The sequence below is a fragment of the Halictus rubicundus genome, chromosome 7, assembly GCF_050948215.1.
Source record: "Halictus rubicundus isolate RS-2024b chromosome 7, iyHalRubi1_principal, whole genome shotgun sequence".
NCBI classification, from domain to species: Eukaryota; Metazoa; Arthropoda; class Insecta; order Hymenoptera; family Halictidae; genus Halictus; species Halictus rubicundus.
The window spans coordinates 10,712,312-10,732,185 of NC_135155.1; the positions used below are offsets into that span (position 1 = coordinate 10,712,312).

The following is a 19,874-nucleotide window of genomic DNA, read 5'->3' on the forward strand; positions in this document are numbered from 1 at the left end:
TGATAAAACGTTTACCGTAGCCAGACAGTTAATCCGCAAAAATTGAATGTAATCAATAAGTACAGTTCTTACTCTATATATGTCCCAAATGCATAGTCGATAAAAGTCCCAGAACTATCCCCACTGCCGCGAGACCTCTAGAGCTTCGCTGTCCTTTTTTACGTTCGGCATGGATCAAAGAATACTATCTCCTGGCCGATATATGTCCCTGGCTAGAACCGTGTTTTCGACATAAATCGAGTAAACGCTGTGTGACGAAAATTGTCGCGCTTAGTTTCAGTTTTTGAATACTATTTATAGCACTATGGTTTAATAAGAATAATTTAATCTACGCGGAAAATAAAAAGATTACAGAATCTCGAAACTCAAAATTGATATAGTGAATCGCCGGGAAATACGAACAAGTCCCTCGGCTACAATTACGGATAATAATAACCGGTCTTCTATGTCCAGTTCCATTGAAAATGGCTACTATTCTTGGTCGCTTATCGACGTGTCGTGAATTTGTAAAACGAACTGAAGTCTGCAAGCTATTTATGTGCTGACGCAAGCTACACGAATCCAATCTCGGAAGTAACCAATAGCGGTGAACTCGGTGTACAAGTGGTAATCACGTTTATTGCCCTTGACTGAACTAATACTGACAATTCCGTGTAAATACCGTATCCTCTGAATTGCGAAATAGCACCACCTGCCTCTGTCCGAAAGGAAAGAGTTCAAATGTTGTATTAACAGTAAAACAGAAACCATGATGGTAGAGACGTTAAACGAACTTCCATATTTAATTACCCTGCCCTTTTTTCTTTTAGCTGGGGCTGTCGAAGTTTCGACAAATAATAAAGGCCAGATGTTTCACTAATTTATTACAATTTTACAAAATATTATTTCATTTATAAATCGAGTTCATTTATTGTAATCTTATACGAAAATTAAACATAAAATACCGACTAATGGTCATAAAAACTGGATGAACTAAATCGTTACAAAAAGACTCTCAATATTCACGTTATAAAATTTCGTACTTGGGCCAGAGTTGCCAACGGTATTATAAACCTTTTAACCGAGTGACTTTTCAACCCTGAACATTCAGGGAGACATAACACAAGACAAAAGATCGGAACAAGACCGCGATCGAAATAAATATAGTTAGTTTTTATAAATATAGTTTATACAGATACGAATATTATGACACAATAAATTGTTTATTGAGTTAAGAAGAAAATGAAACATTGTCGACAGGTGTAACACGTGTCACGAGTTAGCTGGTCATCCTCGGTTAAAAGGCTAATGATACCTAAACAATAAATGTATCCGATATCGCGGATAGCGAATCAGCACTCCATGTATTCTCGCGACGGGACGCGGTAAAAGTGAACTGTTGCGAGAAGAAATTAATTGCAGAAATAGAACAACATCGCGGCCGGAACGAGCACGAATTAATTACGGAAATATAATGCGGCGTGACTTAATTAGCCCGGCGGTACCGGTCGCGGGGTAAGGGGAGCTAAAAAGTCCGGAAGTCCGCCAGGAAAGAACATCGTTACGGGCGCGGGTGTACAGGTGAAATTAATCAAAGTACATCAGCATGTATAACCGGTCGGCGGGTTTAATTAATATACGTCGCGTTCTAGACCTCACCTTTCCACTTTGACCCAGTTGTCGTAGACGGTTGTCCGAGCGGCCACGCAAATCGGTCGCGCCGGCAACGTTAACTCGAGACGACTGGCCAATTTGATCGGCGCTATGTCTTTGGCGAAATTCGACCTCTCGCACCCTATGCACTTACCTCCCTGGCTACGATATCTCGACCACATTCGACTTCCGCACGTAATTCTCATCGGCGTTCCAATCACGATAATGCTTACCTCCTGCCACCACGTACTCCGATTTTCTGAGAGCTTCATTGAAGAGCCTCTCGTAGACGTACACACCGTAGAACGGTTGCTGAGAGAGGATTCGTAATTTTTAATCTTCGTACGACTTATATATTAAGGGGCACCCATAAGTAATCAATTACTTTGAGATATAAAACAAACTTTGTAGTAAATTCAAGTTTTTATTCTCCATCATTATCAAGGGCAGCTCGCCATTTTTCCTACAAATTTTCAATCCCCCTCTTATAGAAATCCAGGGTTCGTGAAGCAAAATATGACTCGAGGTGCCAAAAAAAAAACAAATTCTTTGCAAATAATTGATTACGTATGGGTACTCCTAATATTCATTATTTTCTTAGTCGAACGCCTCCTTTTTCGTACAATGAATAAGCATTCTTTTCAAATTCATACTCATGTTGGAAGATATTCCAGAGTCTCCATGTTCATCTGTAACTGACATTTTTATTTTTGCAATATCACTAAAATTGCGTAAGTACCGTCTACGCAATCCTGTCCTCGTTTTCTCAAAGATAATTTCATCGAAAGATGCATAAGGAAATTGTCGATAAATTGTTCTCCTTTTCTTAAAATTGAAAATTTAATGGAGGACAGGCAGCTTTTACACTTCTCGATCCACTGTGCAAGGAACGATTCGAAGAAACGATTTTTGTAGCCGGAAGATTTATTTTTAGTCGAAGTACTTCCGCAGTTACGTGAGGTCTTGTGTTAGCTTTCTTGCGACGGGGGTGCCATATTAACGAAATGAAAGAACGAGGACGAAGCAGCGAACGCTTTATGAAATAGAGCGACGTAAACAACATTGCGTGACGCCGGTAGAAAAATTGATTTTCTTACAAGCAATTACCTGATACGACGAAATTGTTGCTAACGAGAGTGCTACCGCAAACTTTGTTCTTGCCCGTTTTCTGCCAGCTTGTATTAAATTTCGACTTGCTACGGAAATACGGTTTGCTGAACCTCCAATCAGAACGGTGAATTAAATTAGAGACTCGGCAAGAGGAGTTCGTTGTAGCTATACAAATTTACAAAAAAATACAAACACTGATAACGAATGTATCGATAAAGGAAGCGTATGTGTTAGGTGAAAAATATTTTCCAACATTTTTCTAACAGAGTAGATAATTTGACAACAACGAGGCTTTTATGGATTCACGACAAAAATGAGTACATCAAATGTTGAACAGTAAAAACGTTTAATGAATTTTAAAATACCGTTGCATTATTTTCGATTGATTACGAAACGAAATACAGTGAATGCAAACAGTTGTTACAGTAATGTCCTTGGTCGTGATCTTAGTCTGTTCAAAGCTTGAGGTCAAAGCTCGAGGTCGAAGCCTCGGTCGCCGAGCGATCCGTGTTTACACGCGCTGTCCTTTTCTAAGTTCGGCGCGGTCAACGCGGTCACAAGAAATCTACGTGACAGTTATTTTGCATAAAAATTCGAATGATTACCATGAATATTGTTCAATTTATCGAAGAATACTCTAACTGCAGTACTTATTGTCAGTGGTATATTTAACACGAAGAGGGATAAGCAGTGAGTGCTTGTTTCTATATAGATTGGATTCTAATAGAACATTTTAAACTTATTATTTATTAGCCGGAGGGTAACGGAAAAACTGGCGACCTCACGGCACACCTTCGAGGCAAGAGAGTGCGCAATACGCCGGGTCATTCGTCATCGGAAAATTATAGAGCGATGTACAAGAGAAAGTCACCATCGTCCCCGGCTTAATTTGTCCCGTGCAAGACACTTCGCCCCCTGGTAAGTGCATAAAATATTCACCGTAATACCGCAGAACGCAGGACACGTCCCTGACGGAATAACAACGTTAACCGAAGTTATAAGTCGGTATTACTTTTCGAAACGCGCATCAATATTAAAATGAGCATCGGAAACTTGAAGGCTGAGGCGCGTTTATTTAAATATTTGAAATACCTGCCGAAAGTAGTTAACCACCCTTTTCACGAACAAGAAAAGCAATTACCGAACTTTCGACTTTAAAACTTTGATAATTCTGCAATGTTCAGTGCGAGTAATTAAGATCGCAATGAAATCGGCCGGTGATCATTAAATTACAAATTATCGGCAAACGTTTCCGGAGATTATACAGTTGGCGTAAAAGTAATTTGTGGTTTTCGTCGCTTTAACTTCTCGTGCTTATTTTAAGATAAATTGTTCTTTGAATGTACTCGTGTAACACACCGTCGTAAAGTGCACACCATTGATTTGTGCCACTGATTTTTCGTGATGTCCATTTGACGCTGTCGATTGTATCGAATGCTTTTAACATGGAATCGCGAAAATTGCTTCCAACATTACTCGAAGCGATTTTACGGTGATTTAAAAAAGTATGTTTTGCTTGAAACATCAAGAATCGTTCGATATTTCAAAAATTTTATGTCTAAATAAAGTGTAAATACGAACGGTTCTATTTATAGACGTAATTATCGTATTTATAGACGTAAACTGTATTTGAGGCTGAAACGCTTTAGAGTTGATGCTTCGAAACGCAATAACTTTTGCACCGGCCTAATACCAATCGTCTAATTTCGTCGATTCTTGTTTGTTGCTCTTCTTGAGCGCATCTTTACGGTAAATTAAATTGCGCGACGAAACCGGGCTCGTCGCTCGAATCACAGCAATCGAATTTGTTGTCGCACCTCACAGAGCCAGGCAAACATTCGTTGTTTCCGCAACGGAATTCGTTTTTCCTGTTTTTCAAATGACAACAAACGTTGATTACGTGTTTGGAGACACGGTGTATGCAGGATGTTTCTTGATTGCCGCATTTCATCCGCATCAGTCCGACGAGGCAGAAGTAAAATCGTTTCGGAAGAGAATTCGTTTTAAATACGACTTTGATTTTCAAATCTATTTTTTGCGTTGCTCGCGGGAAAAGTTCAATATTGATGCTATTGGAAACCGTTCTGCCTGTCTCTGCCGTGCTTTCGAGAAACTTGTTTCTGTTTCGAGAATTAACCCCGCTGCGCGAACAAAACAAAAACGTTTCACGGTTAGGGGAGAAATGACTTTTGGACGCCATTAACACTAGGTTTACGGAGCACTAAAAGTCACTATTTTACATTGCGTTGTAAAAATAAGAAAATTTTATTCAATTAGATTTTCAGCCATTTTTATTGTAATATTTGCTCAAAGAAACGGATTTATTGAACAATTCTTCAAAAGTGCGTCCTTGCACTCTTAATAATTGCAAATTTAAAAGTTTCAAGTCCGTCATTTTGACGAGTCTCGTAAATCTAGTGTTTAGTACGATAATTGGGTTTTATACAATTAAAAAGTGCCCTGCTTTCAAGTTATTTTTCTCTTCAAAATTTAAAGTTCAACATTTTTAAACTGCACTGAATGATCTCGTAAAAAATGTTGTACTTCCTCGATAAGGATGATTCCTAAGATCATTTGAAGTATTTTTTCCTTTACGAAAATATTCTCCGTAGATTTGTTCAGGAGTTATTAACGAAAAACAAGAGCCAATCAGAGCGCGGCTACAGCGGACTCGGCGACAGGTCCCGCTGAGCGTGGCGCTGTCATTGGCCGAGCCAGAATCTGCCCGCTGTAGCCACGTTCCGATTGGTCCACGTTTTTCGCGAATAACTCCTTAACGAAGCCGCGGAGAATATTTTCGCAAAGGAAAAAGTTACTTCAAATCATCTCAGGAATTGCCCTTTTCAAGAAAGTACAACATTTTTGGGATACCCTGCATATTTCACAGCACACTTCATCCAAACAAAAGTATTCTTTGAAATCGAAAATTATCGAAACACTAAGTAGCATCTCGTCTCTCGGTGGATGCAAGGCCTTCAAGATCGATGATACCCGATATCCGTAGACTTGTTCGATAGTCACTTTCCGGGGTTGTATCGAATTCGTTTGTATCGTGTTCCCATCGACAAGCTCACTCGAGCCGTGTGACACTTTTAGTCAACTGAAATTCATTAGGACAGCGGGAATTGATGAAGCGCACTATATCCGGATATCGCGTAACTTGCTGGATTGCTCGATAAATGTTTTGCAAAATGCGAGTACGCAACAGATATCGTATCGCGTTTAATCATTGCGCGTTTTATTGTACCCATGTCCGTTTCTCGGTTTGCACGCGCTAGGCGTTAACACGCTGCCCAAATTACAAATCGCGAACGTATCGAACCCGGCCAGACATATAAAACCGACTTGCATAAGCTGTTAACGAAGTGGATCCGTTGCGATTAATTAATTGATTGCTCGGTGTGGCATTAATCGCACTAAGAATATTCCATCAAGTTATCTAGATCCCCCGGAACCATAATGTTGTCGTGCAAATTGAAAATGCACGGTGGACCGCAGAAATTTTCTAATACTTTATAAATAAGGGACAAAAGACAGTTTTCATATTCAATATCAAATATTAATATTAACCGTTCGGAGACGATTTCCAGTTTCCTTTTGCACGACCAACGTTGTATGATGTTACCACAAACTGCAGGTTTAGATTTTCATAGCTGTCCTCCGAATTTATAAAATACAAGCCTTCGAATTGTGAAAACAATCGTCTCCCAGATTTTATCTTCTCAAGAAGCACTCTTTGACAATGGTAACCTGAACATCTCCAGGGACGTCACTGAAACTTACTCCACGCGCGTATAATTTTTTTCCTGAAAAATTCGATTTTCCTCTATATGGAAACCTTTCATCTAGTTCGTTTCCTGTCTGTTCAGCGGAGGAGATGAACTTCTTTTTCCTTGGGTCGCATTCGTGTCTACCATTGTGGAGGCTCCTTCCGCCATTATCCGGCCTGTCACTCGACGCGGGCTTGTCATCGTCATCTTTGAAATTCGGTTTTTCTTGGCCTTTTCCGGGTTTATCGCTTAACCCCGGTGGACCACCGGCATTTAATCCCGGAGGGCCGTTGTCAGATAATTCCCGGGGGCACGCCATCCGGAGGACCCTTCTTGTGGCCGGTGAATTTATTATAGCCGAGGCCGGAAGACCAGTTGTCCGACGTCTATGGCCGGTCCTCTTATCTTTTCGTGCGGCCAGTGGTTTAATCGGCCGCTAACGAGCTGGGAAAAATCGCCGTTCGCGAATTAACTTGTTGATATCGCCTGTGGGAAACCGACCCTACGAAAGGGACAATTCTGTGTATACAAATACAATCGTGTGCGCAGCAAGCTTAGAATTGAAAACCTAGCTGCACAAAACCGGGAAAATCCATTTTTTGACGAAACCCGACTCGTTAAAATTTCACATATTTTTGTGCAATTGAACGGTTGTCTCAATAAAGCGGCTTACTGTTCCAATAGTTTCGGACACTTTGAGAAGCATGGCTTTTGGTTGCACTGTTAAAAACTGTAATTAGAGCAATTTACTTTCTGACGCCTCTGAATGGGAATTCTTACCGAATTGGCAAATTTTGGTATACAAAATTAAGTTCATAAATAATTTCTAATTTCCAGATGTGTCGTACGGTTAATCAGAAGTTCGAGTTTGCCACGGGTGAATCGAGTTGAATTACGAAACAAAGCGAGGACCACGAAATTATTCGCAACTTTTACCTGAAAGGAACTTCACTGTCGCCGTCGCCGCCCGGTGAAGTAGTCAATCTTATATTTCGGAAAAAGAAGTCCCACCGACTCCGAATTGTGGAACGTTTCAAACTTCCATTAAGTCCCACTAACGAGCGAAACTTTGTCCGAACACCGAACACGTCGCGAACTCGGAAGTCGCATCCTCGGAGCACGTGACTCCTTGTACACGCGATTCCTTTTTTTTTCCTTTCCGTTCCAGCCCGCAAGGACCATGGAAATCGAGCATAACGAAGGCTACTCACGCGACGCCGCTAAAGCCGCCAACGAGACAGTTCCGACGCGAATTTCGTTGTTTTTAAAAATTTTTATTTGGTCAGTGAGTCACCTCCATCTTGTTGGACGATGCATGCAAGAGGTATTGTTGAGGATATTAAAATAAAATGTGAGTTAACTATATGAGTCCGTGCGAGATACGTTAAATTTAGTTTAATTATATGAGCTATGTTAAGAGAGTTTTAAAAGAATACGATTTCGTATAAAGGTTTAGAAGAATATATTTCTTAACAGATACCATACAGATTAATATGAGAAAATTAGACTTACGCTGCCCGGCTACCGAATCGTTCGTGTAATGATCATTGTTTGTTTGCAGTTTACATGTAGAATTAAAAATACCGTTTACTCTGTTGCCAGAAGTGTATTGACCTCGGATAAGACGAAGACGATGCAGAACGAGCTGCGTCAGGCACGCGACGAGCGGTCACACAATCGTTTATGCGAATTCATATAGCCTGTGTATTATGGAAATGTCTGCGTTAATGACCACGATCATGGAGACGATCATTCACAACGACTGCTCGGGAGCGTGCCAGGTAACATGATTTCACTGTGGGAGGGCACCCTCGCAAATCACCAGTAATTTGTCATTTCAAAGTGTCCGCTATAAAATGCGACAAAAATTGTCAGTCTTCCACCGTCTGATGAATTTGCTGTCATAATTTTACCAAAAACAATAGCGTCAGTGGTACCGATCTTCTTTCGCAATATTAATCGGAAATGCGTAGCCCAATCGAGTGACGACAACGCGCGCGACAAATTTAATCGAGACAAATTGCGACTCGTTCGCTATTGAAACGCGTCATTTTTAAAGCAGATTCTCGCGAGCGATAAAAACTAAAATAAAAAAGAGATTGACGTACGCCAGAAAGATGAGAAAAAGTTATGAACGAAAACAGCCAAATACATCCGTTCACGAATTACAGTCGTTACTCGATACTTGTCTCAAATATTTAGTCGATAAAAGTCCCAGAACTATCCACACTGTCGCGTGGTATACCCCGTGGCCTCTAGAATTTGGCTGTTCTTTTCTACGTTCGGCGTGAATCAAAAAATAGTATCTCCTGGCCGATATATGTCACTAGGTAGACCTGTGGTGTGGACATACAGGGTGTTCGACTACAGGTGGGAGAAAATTTAAGCGGTGATTCTCCAAGACAATATAAGAAGAAAATGAAGAATAAAGAAATTGCAATTTCGGCTTCATTTCTTAGTTACAATCAATTATAAATTCGCCTAGAATGCGGCAACCCGGCCAACAGAGGTGTACGTGGCTTACGTCATAAAGGCGCGCGACAATCACATATCAGAGGGGATCCTCGCTCGCACCCAATGGTAGTCGAACACCCTGTACATCGAGGAACACTGTATTTCGTATATAAATAACAAGTAATTTTTTCGACTATAAACCCCGCTGCTTTTGGGTCGAGCAAATGGAATAACAATTTTGGCTCCGCGGTCGATCAGCGGCGCGAGGTCGTTGCATCGGAATCGCGCGATTTATTATTTATAAACGCGGATTGAACGGCGTGTCGCGTCGGCGCGGCGCGATTCGCGAAACAAAAGAGAAATACGTTTCGCGTCGCTCGACAGCGAAAAGAAAAAAGTGCGCGATGATGTCTCGGCTCGTGGACTTTTTCGCTTGTCGACGCAGAGTTCGGTGTGATTTCGCGCGTCGCCGTTGTCGCTGAAACTCGAAAAATGGATGTGATGCTTCAGGAGCACGGCGCCAGGCATATATACAAGGTGCCGGAAGGATTACGGGAATTGTGCGCTGACATTTCGCGCGAGGTAAGCGCGCGCGACACGTTTCGCCGGCAACATGAAATCGCTCGATGTTTAACTTAAGCGTTTCCGATGAGCGATAGTGGTTGCGCATTAACCGGCGTTCCTTGTTGAGAGGATCGGGTTCATATCATTTTTCTTGTTAATACCGAGCAAAGGTTAACGAAGGCTTTCCTATCCTGAGATCGCTTTTCCATCTTCGCATCGGAAGCGTGTAACTCCTGTTACCTTTTTTCCTGTCTACACGGGATCACAAGTTTCAAAGACCTTTGTGTTTGCTCTTCGAGCAAACGTGAACGGGGAATTTCGTTTACATGACCGTACGCGTTACCAGCAACGCATTCAGGTCATACTACACTTTGCAATTGAAGAATAATCTCGCTACGGCATCATTATTCTGTTCGAAACGTAATACGTTGTTCGGTATTGCGGATCTTTATGCAAAATCAAAATTTTCCATCTGAATTGCATCAAACTGGAGTGAAATAAACATTTATTTTCCTTCTTGATATGTTGAATAGGTTGAAAATAATGGGACAGTATTTTTAAATTCTTCAAATAGTTTCACTGTTTCAAATTACACTTACTCAGTTTTGTCATAAATGCATAAAATCCGCTGTCTAGTAATCAATTTGCAGAAAGATCCATAATCCATTAATAATCACGATTGTCAGTGAAAAAGGAAGACTAAACTGCACACGTTGTTCTTAGCAAAAATAGCAGTCTATGTGCCAATATTTTTATTCATATATTCGTTTTCAAACAATCCGAGGCGATTAATATGTAGACAACAAAGTACAATATTCTTAATCAAAGACGAGTAATTGGAAATTATCGATTGTTTGATGGAAAAACAGGTGCTCAGAGCGCAACCAGAGAACTTGTACGGTTTCATCGCCGAATACGTGGACACGCTTCTGATCACGCGGGAGAACACAAAAGGTAAATTTATCAGCGATTGCTGTTGACTTTGACTTTATGACCTTCTCTGCCATTTCAGTTGCGGTGAAAGTCGTGAACAACATTTTGCTCGGAAGCCAAGCGATCCTTTCTATACTATACCGATCCGGCTTTACTTTGGAACAAATCGCCGTCGCGGCACCGCGGATGCAAGTAAATTTTATTATAGCGTGTCGGATGGTTAACGGTACTTACGTGGCACATTTCATTTCGAAATGCCTCTTTTTTTTTGGTTCCCAGAGAGCGTTTCGGGAGTACTTGGACGCGGTTGACACGCAACCGGAACAGATATGCGAAGGTAAACCTACGGCACACGTGCGCGTTCTAAAAAATGCTGTCAATATTGAATCTTATTTTTAGAAGTTTGTTTCTAGTTTATTTGCGTTCGCACGAGGACACGACAAATGCGATTATTTTATTATTTGATTTGCACAGATAAGACTTGCGACGAGAGGTCCAAGGTTTCCATACGAAGCATTTTGGAAGCAACTGGATCAACGCGAGAGGATGCTGATCGCGCTGCTACAGTGATACAAGTAAACACTTTATATACGCGTCACGTCTTCTCGAAACAGAAAAGGTGAAAATTGCAGTTGCCTGATAGCTAATTGAAAACTTTGACAGGAACCTCTGATTAAAAACTACATGTCGTGTCTATGCTTGAGGAACGCAGATCGATTAAATTCTAAAAACAAATTCCATTCGCAAAACAACTACAGTCTTCACTCGATATATGTCCCAAATATCTAGCCGATAAATGACTCAGAACTATCCCCACTGCAGCGGGGTATACCTTGTGAGGTGTGAGACCAGGAGACCACTACTAATCCAATAACAAACCTTCTTTATTTTTCATTATTTTTTATGGGACTCCCATCAATATATTTGTGGAATTTTTCCGATTAAAATGATACCAAACACGATATCGTTCGGATCATATTTACACTAATTTCCCGTTAATGTACACTGCCGCTCAAAAGTATCCGGACACTTGCGAAATATATATTAGCATTGCATAAAAGTTATTGTCGATTTTTATTAGTTTCTTATGAAATATCTAACGTTTTAACTTAAAAATTACGTGTGTGGAACTTACCAATACTCAGAGATTCATCGACGTATCCACCGCGGAGTGTCCGGATACTTTTGAGCGGTAGTGTATATACATAATTGGAATGGGAAGTAACTTTATATCATCGAAATTATATCGTATTTGGCATCGTTTTCATTGGAAAACTGCCACGAATATGTTGATGAAACTCCCATAAGAAATAATGAAAAATAAAGAGGTTTTGTTATTGGATTAGTAGTGCTCTCACACCGATACGCCCGACCCGTATTACGTTTACACTACTCGGTGACCTTTACTACGTTCGGCAATGTATCAAAGAATAGTATCTTCCAGCCGATATATGTCCTTGGCCAGACCCGTATTTTGGACATATATCGAATAGACACTGTAATACGGTTTATTGTATCAGGCAGCATTCCGCGGCCACTACCAGAGGATGATTTCGAGCGAGGTACAGGGAAAAGTTCAATGGCAAAGAGCTGTGGCGAACACATTGGAAATCCTACGAAAAGCTGGCGCTACGCAGGCGGAAATTTCGAAAGCTGCGAAACACATAAAAGTAGGGATCCTTTATTGATCGTTCTCGTAGCACCGTGAACGAAAAATTGAAACGAATATTTTGCCGTGTAGTTCGCCTACCGCGGCTATTACATTAGAAGAAATCAGAGGATGGACGCCCGTAAGATCTTAATCCTGTGATACCGTACAGAATTTTATGCGAGTCCGAACGGTATCAAGGGAGTCAATAATGTGAATATTCGCAGCGGAAACGGAAGAAGAGCTCAAGAAGGATATGCGTATACTAGAGCCCGCGGAAGCCATTCAAGCTGTCGCTTGGATGGAAATGATGTACAATGACTCTGGCTTGACGATGGAGAAGGCGAACGAAGCTGCCATGGTTATTCAAGTAACGTCCTTTATTGATATATCTACGGTAACGATCAATTTGACCGAAAAGCAAAAAATAATTCTTATTCTCGCACGCTAACGGAAACCGTCAGTTTCGCTCGAAACAATAGACTTTCCAACGGAGAGATGTATTTGTGAAATTTATAAATGCATAATATATTTACAGTCTAATAATTAATTAAGCCGACCAATTTCATACAACGTACAGCGTTTCCTATATGTGTGCATAAATTTCATTATCATTATAATGGCCAATTTTCTCCCGTTGTTCGTTTGTTTTCACCATTAATCACACTTCGTGTTTTGTTACCGAAATTGCTTGCCCCGCATCGATCGGGTAATTTCTTTTGCATTAAACGAAGTAGAGATCGCGTACTGAATTTTTAATCGCATAAAATTATAACTTCCAATTACGCTCTGGGCAAGCTGTGCGTCAATATTTCGTGTTAATCCAGAGAGCGTACAAGAAATACCGCACGAGAAAAGGCGGCTACGACGTGCAACAATTAGAGTCGACCAAGTCGATGATCGTTCAGGCTGTTCTCGATTCGCTGCACCAGAGAGTCTTCCAAAAAGTGATGTCTCGCGGAGGTATCCCCGCGGAATATGGTACTGAGGAGGAGTTAACGATCACCAGCACGAAGGTTGAGATGGCTTTCAAAGAACGCTTCAAAATGTCCCGTGTGTCGATGGAGGGTAAATGCTTGAACACTATTCGAACATTATCGTTCAAATTACGATGCATAACTGCGCGTGATTGCACGATGAACTTCGGCGTCGCCTGGCTCGGAAAGCTTATTTATTAAACTGAACATTTCTCACCTAAACTATGGAAATACTCGATAATCGAATTATTTTTAATTTCTCATAAAAATGGCAAATGTACACAAAATTATTCAGTGAACCGGATATCTTTCGTCTTGATGCTGGAAATACTCGATAATTAAATAATTTGTAATTTCTCATGAACATTACATTTCTTGATGCTCGTCCTTTATAAAAGCATCTATAATAATTCGCCACAAATCGCAACATAGTTCTAATGTGAATAGTTGTATTAAGTGCACAACTACGTAATCACTAATACAAATTCTACTGAAACGACGTATATACAGGGTGTTCGACTACAGGTGGGAGAAAATTCAAGGGGTGGTTCTTCCTGCGGATACAAGACGAAAATGAAGAATAAAAAAATCGTGATTTCGGCTTCATTTTTTAGTTATTGACAATTAAAAATCCGCCTAGAATGCGGCAACCCGGCCAACAGAAGTGTACGTTGGGCGCGAGCGAGAACCCCCTTTGATATGTGACTGTCGCGCGCCATTGTGACGTGAGCAACGTACATCTTTATCGGTCGGGTTGCCGCATTTTAGGCGAATTTTTAATTGATAGTAACTAAAAATGAAGAAAATTCATTTACGTCTGATATTTTCTTGGAGAACCACTCCTTAAATTTTCTCCCATCTGTAGTCGAACACCCTGTACAATGTCTCAAATAAGGAAGCCATTTTTATTACAAATAGAAGGGGAAGAAACGGCAGAAGAAGATTCGGATGAGGAAGCAAAGTCGGAGCACGGAGAAGAATACGAAGGTTTCTTTTCAATTGATTTGAAACTGTGAAGTTATCAAACATCATGTACGAATTTCCCCCGCAGAAACAGAGGAAATGGCGACCACACTACCCAGTCCTGCTTCTGAATACCGTCCAGTGGAATCGGAAGCGAAGACCGACGCAGAATACACGGAAGAACAGTTGACGGAAGCGGAAATGGATGAGCAGCAAGCGTCGGAAGCCGAAATTACGACGGAGCAATTGCCTACGAGCGTTGAACCACAATCGGAGGCTGAAACGGAGCACCCGACGGAATTAGAAACGGGGGCAGAGGTTGAAGGTAAAACATAGCAGAAAATTATCTTGGAATCTTCCTACTAATTCAAAAAATAAATCATTCGTTTCGAACTTTTCACCAGCGATTTTTAAAAATTTTACCGATTATTTATCGGAAAGCTTTCATATTCTGATCGCACGAACATTGCTCTTCTAGCTGCATCCTGAAAAATATTTTAAAATAACCGATCGAGGACAATTTCTGCAAACAAACCGAACTTTAGCGCTTCAGTTGAAAATATTATCGTATATTATTACAGTCAAACCTGTTTTTGTGCGGTAGATAGGGACCGCATAAAAGAAACCGCACAAAAAAAAATATTCAGAAACTTCATAAATAGCTATAACAAATAATGTTTTACAATATATTAAAAAGAAGTCTCACTTAGAAAATATGTGAAAGATTTACGAAATAGCGAGAAGGTGCTTTCCAAACAAAATAAATAATTAAATTACACACGGAAACATTTCTAAAAAATTTAATTTCTCATTTTAAACATGGAGAAATTTCCAAAATGCACATAATTCAATACTACTCGTCGTAGTCCAAAACGCGCATCTTCTTGTGATGAGAACATTACAAGGGTGTTATAATGCCAGTACCGTTGGCATACATATACCGCATAAAACAAAAATCGCATAGGAAAGGACCGCAAAAAAACAGGTTTGACTGTAAATGGAAAACAAAATTTGGAATTTTACCGAAACGTCGTGAAGTGTACAAATAAATGTGCAAGCATTTGTCTTCTGAAATTGCTTTGTGCAGAGACTGCGGGACGAAATTTATTTCACGCGCAATGCGCAAATCAATTAATAACGAACCCCGTTGCAGGGGTGGAAGGAGAAGAAGAAAAAGTAACGGAAAGCAAGGAAACTGGAGTGCACGGGTCCGAGCACGAGGAAGCGGAAGAGGAGCCAAATGTTGCCCAGGAGACCGGTACCGCGGACGATGCGGCGGAATGATATAAATGTCCTCGGTTATTAACTTTATTAAAGCAATATACTTCCAAAATAGCTTGATTAACTTTATTAGGGTAATATACTTTTAAAAAATAGGCTTCCTGAAACGACCGAGTTCGCGATCCTTCGCGACAGAGGTGAATCTCTGCGCAGCTTTTGAGAAATATGGAGACTGCAAATGGAAACGGACTTCTACAATAAAAATTCATCTTATTGCTAATTTTATCAATGGGAATAACCGAAAGGAGATGATTCAACACGAAAAAAATGTACGACATGAAATTAAATAATATTCAACATAAACCTAGCTTAACATGAAAAATAAATTCCGAGGTATATATCTTTACATTTAATGTATTGACTTGCTTTTGCTTAGGAAAAACTTAACAGAAGTTTGTAAGTAATGAGTCGACCTATCGCAAAATAATCTCCACAGCTTCTTCTAATCGTATTACATTCTCGAAACTATATATCGTACAAAAAGTTGAAATTTTATTAAATAACGACAACCACTATTGTCTATAATGATACAAAACGAAAGCAGACTTATAAAATATACGTGTATACTCGTAAGTCACCCTGAAATTACACTACGATCTAAAAAAAAAAAAGAACTGTATAATAGCATTTACGACAGTAAAATTTGTATTTTCCTCAGAGATCTGGTAACAACATCCCATGTAATAAGCTCGAGTTTAACCCACGCATGAACTATTACAGAATATTTGTTTTTTGTAGAAAAACGCGACGTATATGAGAAACTGTCCTAGAAACACAACGAATAGAACAACTTGAGATTTGGTCAGACCTAAAACGTGTGCCGCCACGGTGTGCCCTTCGCCGAACAGCATGTTCCGGTTTTTACTAAGCGAGACTTGAGATTTTTTAGCTGGTTGCAGTCCCCCTCCCGGAAAATCGGTACGCAACCGGCTCGGCACGGTTTCCCCGTCGACGGGCGATTCTCTTGAAACCGATGACTATCGCTGTTCAAGTATCTCTCCCTGTTTCTCGGATTCGCGTTCTCATCCGTTTGGCCGCTGGCGTCGGAGGCGAACGATTTGTCGCAGTCGTCCTTGGCCCGATCGTCCGAGAAATCGTTTTCACCCCCGTACTTCCTGTGTTTGCACTTCTTGCTGGCCTTGGCCTTGTACTTTTCCACCAGGATGCACAAGGAATCCTTGTGATCGATCTTGGCCACGCAATCGTCGTACTCCTCGTCGTTCTGCTCCTGAACGGTCGATATCTTCTCTGGATCCTTCGAATGAAAATCGCGACAACGGATCGACTCGCATGCGACGCGACTTCTGCAGGATCTTCCTTGGCCGATCGAGTTCGACGAACAGAGACAGGTGTCTGAGGCGAGGCGAGGCTTCTCCTTCGTCGAACAACTGAAAAGGTCAATTGTTCATTGCAGACGAACCGCGACTGTGTCTATGAACGCGTTGAATGCCGTGCGAATTTCGTGTGCTTCGCGCAGGTTTCATTAATTTCCCTTTATTCGCGTTACTATGGGCAATTTGTTAATTACTCGAGAAGAACAGTGATCTACTTAATTTCGACAGTAATCGATTGATACGGAGTGGCGTTAATTTCAGAATCATTCTTAAGCGATACAATGGCGTCGGTCACCGATGACCGCCATGGCGTTCAACGCGTTAACAGACGTGCCTGATCGTTCTTATTCAAACTCGGCGTAGACGGAACAATGCTCCAACAACGACACCTGCGGCAATCTTCTCCGTTGCAATGACGACAACAGTTCTGACCGAAACAGCATCGATTCTGAATCCGACAAAAGTCTCGACGTGGCCGCGACAGGTCGACGTTAGAATGTTTCGCGCAATGCTGATTGCAAGCCCGATGGATGGTGGAGTGCGCGTTGTCCTTGCACGGTCCAAAAAGATTCAACTTCAAACGGGAGTCCCGGCGATCGGACCTGCAGCTGGCACCTCCGCAGCAGTGTTCCTCCATGTTGCACTCTAAACGAAGCGAAATTATCGCGATAATTCATCGGAGAGGCGTCACCGTGATTCAGGAATGCGAGGAATCTCAACTTACTCCGTTTCTCCGGCGAGCTGGTGCCTTTAACGTTGTCTACCCGATCGTAGCCTTCGTCGTATAGAAGATTAACGGAATCCAATTTGGCCGAAGTTTCTTTCGGGCTTCGTCTTCGTGAATGGGAATACGAAGTGCGGCAACGGCTAGAATTTCTGGACTCCGTTATGAAACTTTTCATCATTTTTACGTCAGAGCTGGAAATAAAATAAGTCGCCGTGCAAAAAGTTCAGTCGTAGACGACGAGCGCCGGGATATTCCGCTGAACAGTCTTAAGGACATCGAATTTCTTACGAATCCCCTTCGCTGCTTATAATTAGACTGCGGATTTTATGCATTTATGGCAGATCGGGTTATAACGATGTTCGCTTCGGTAATAAACCGGAACGCGTTCTAGCAATTCCATATTCTATTTATTTATCTCGAAACAGAAGTGTTTCTGAAGTTCTGCCAGTCCCAAGAGACAGTGACGAATAAAATGCGACTCTAGACTGTCTGGTAGGAAACGCGACAGTTATCCAGGGATTACTGTAGCTCGGTGCAACATTTTTCCTGCTAAAACGTCTGATAGAATATCGTACTTGTCCAATTGTTCCGATTTCGAGGGATCGCCTTTCTTTGATATCTCGTTGTACTCTTTGCTTGGAACGATATCAAGCGCATCCCCCGCGCTACATTGGTCCGTTGTCTTCGAAGCGTTCGCCGGTTCGTTAGCTTTTGCAGCCTCGTTGCGTTTACGACAGCAACTGCAGATTATTGGTTTCTCGAGTAAGTTTTCCTTGATTGAGCCACTTTCGCCGTACTCGTCGCTCCAGACTGCTTTAGTGTCCGCGCGGCTTGGTCTCGAGCTCGAGCATTTTCTTGAAGCAAACGACGCGTTCGCCGGCTCGTGTGTCTCCTCGTTCTCTGCCACGCTTTCGGCCTAATTTTATTCGCAGCGAAACCTTACTACGAGAACCGCCTGGTTACTTCAGTTTAACCCTTGACGGACCAATGCCGCCATATAAGCGGCATGGCACTTTTACTTACTGGGTCCGATGCCGCGTATATGGCGGCAGAAATCAAAAATTAATTAATAATATTAATATTTTCCTTTCTATACTTGGTATAAAAATGTTGAGTCCACAGTTTCTCTTCGTATGAAAAATAGCTTGGACCTGGTGGGAAGTAAACTTGAAATACTTCCGGACCGTTAAGGGTTAAGCTTTCTAATATTTCTAATATTCGTTTTCTCGGTTTACGAATCGGAAAAGTCATAGTAAAATTTCACGTTCGTGCTATGGAGCTCTGGTTACCTTGTCGAATTTCGTCGTGTCCTCGAAATTACCGTAAAGCCCATAATTCTTGGGAAACCTGCGGCGGGCGCGTTGGAAAGCAATGGCGGCTGCGACCAGCTGATGCGACGAGGACGGACAAACCTGAGACATTGCTAGAATTAGTTCGGATCGAACCGATCGTTCCCCCGATTTTAACTAACTATGATAGTAATTCGAGATATTTCGGTACGGTTGCGTTGATGGAAGGGTGACTGAACGATGAAGTGAGTCGCTTCATTCTGTTATTGATTTATGAAACATCGAACTGGACTTTAATCGATCTAGTGATTTTGACTAACAAGCGACAAGGAGATCATGTGTGAGTCACGATTACCACGTTGGTTTTTTACTGTATCCGACTAGAAGGATGTCGAACAAAGTAATAATTAATTCTGAATTATCTCTGATGAAGGTAAATGTTAAATCGGTATGAAAACGAAATTACGCTTTTAGCACGTGCCGACAATTCGGAGCGTGTAATTTTCCCTGTACTGACAAACACATGCTCGATATAAGGCCGACCGTTCGCATAAATAAAAGTTCTTTACGATCAATTTAGTTCAGCCATGAAATATGTTTCTTGAACAATTGTATTTTGCCGCAAAATCTTGACGTCCTTTTTTAATTACGCGTTGTAACGGCCGTCGTTTTACGGCGCACCATTTCATTGCGCCCTTTAACACGCCCCATTCGCCCCATATAACGACAGACAATTTCACCGGTGTACAACTTCATCGGATTTGTATTAAACAGAATTTCGCGCGGCATGGGAAACCTAGGCCAATATTCGATCGGAGTAGGTGCCTGTGTTCGACCGTTTAACGACTTTAATTAGAACGATGGCCCATTGATAGCAGAAACAGTGCCGTTTTAACGACATCGCTGACTGAGATCGATACTAAAAGATCAGAGGATCCAGTAAAACGATATTTGTACCGTTAAAAGTAACGTAAGGCCAAAAATATTAGCAAAAACGTAGTGTAACATTGACAGACATTAATTTTTAATACTAAAAACATTTAACTCCGTGCATGCCAATAAGCTCTAAAATTGAATAATTTACTCAAGCGTTCACCAAACATGTTCAGACTTCAGTAGAATTTAAATGTTATTTAAAATTATGAATTTTTCTACTAAGAATTACAGTAAAAAATTCATTCTTGATTATACA

General features: G+C 41.2%; 3 protein-coding genes across 3 annotated transcripts; 1 reads left to right on the plus strand and 2 right to left on the minus strand.

Annotated features, from left to right (window-relative positions):
- Positions 1 to 534: 534 nt before the first annotated feature.
- LOC143355863 (uncharacterized) lies at positions 535 to 6,831 on the minus strand. Its single transcript, XM_076791031.1, is given in 8 exon segments — positions 535 to 697; positions 1,639 to 1,796; positions 1,798 to 1,944; positions 2,765 to 2,907; positions 3,535 to 3,654; positions 3,657 to 3,710; positions 4,516 to 4,610; positions 6,581 to 6,831. Coding segments are annotated over 8 exon segments (1,131 nt in total).
- Positions 6,832 to 9,458: 2,627 nt separating this feature from the next.
- LOC143355864 (uncharacterized) lies at positions 9,459 to 13,133 on the plus strand. The gene is made up of 8 exons (XM_076791032.1): positions 9,459 to 9,548; positions 10,400 to 10,484; positions 10,543 to 10,655; positions 10,743 to 10,800; positions 10,938 to 11,038; positions 11,984 to 12,133; positions 12,205 to 12,253; positions 12,339 to 13,133. The coding sequence occupies exons 1-8, from the start codon at positions 9,459 to 9,461 to the stop codon at positions 12,560 to 12,562; spliced, it is 870 nt and encodes a 289-aa protein (XP_076647147.1). The 3' UTR covers positions 12,563 to 13,133.
- Positions 13,134 to 16,051: 2,918 nt separating this feature from the next.
- Positions 16,052 to 18,814, minus strand: LOC143355639 (uncharacterized). The gene is made up of 5 exons (XM_076790655.1): positions 18,683 to 18,814; positions 17,969 to 18,309; positions 17,391 to 17,584; positions 17,056 to 17,311; positions 16,052 to 16,720 (listed from the first exon to the last, which is right to left on the minus strand). The coding sequence occupies exons 1-5, from the start codon at positions 18,812 to 18,814 to the stop codon at positions 16,141 to 16,143; spliced, it is 1,503 nt and encodes a 500-aa protein (XP_076646770.1). The 3' UTR covers positions 16,052 to 16,140.
- Positions 18,815 to 19,874: the final 1,060 nt, after the last annotated feature.

Excerpts from the sequence above, each read along its gene's own strand:
- LOC143355864 (XM_076791032.1), top strand. The coding sequence starts at position 9,459 with ATGGATGTGATGCTTCAGGAGCACGGCGCCAGGCATATATACAAGGTG. Across the intron at positions 12,134-12,204 it reads AAGCTGCGAAACACATAAAA|TTCGCCTACCGCGGCTATTA; the intron begins GTAGGGATCCTT and ends TTTGCCGTGTAG. Across the intron at positions 12,254-12,338 it reads AAATCAGAGGATGGACGCCC|CGGAAACGGAAGAAGAGCTC; the intron begins GTAAGATCTTAA and ends GAATATTCGCAG.
- LOC143355639 (XM_076790655.1), bottom strand. The coding sequence starts at position 18,814 with ATGTCTCAGGTTTGTCCGTCCTCGTCGCATCAGCTGGTCGCAGCCGCC. Across the intron at positions 17,312-17,390 it reads CAGCTCGCCGGAGAAACGGA|AGTGCAACATGGAGGAACAC; the intron begins GTAAGTTGAGAT and ends CGCTTCGTTTAG. Across the intron at positions 16,721-17,055 it reads AACGGAGAAGATTGCCGCAG|TTGTTCGACGAAGGAGAAGC; the intron begins GTGTCGTTGTTG and ends TGACCTTTTCAG.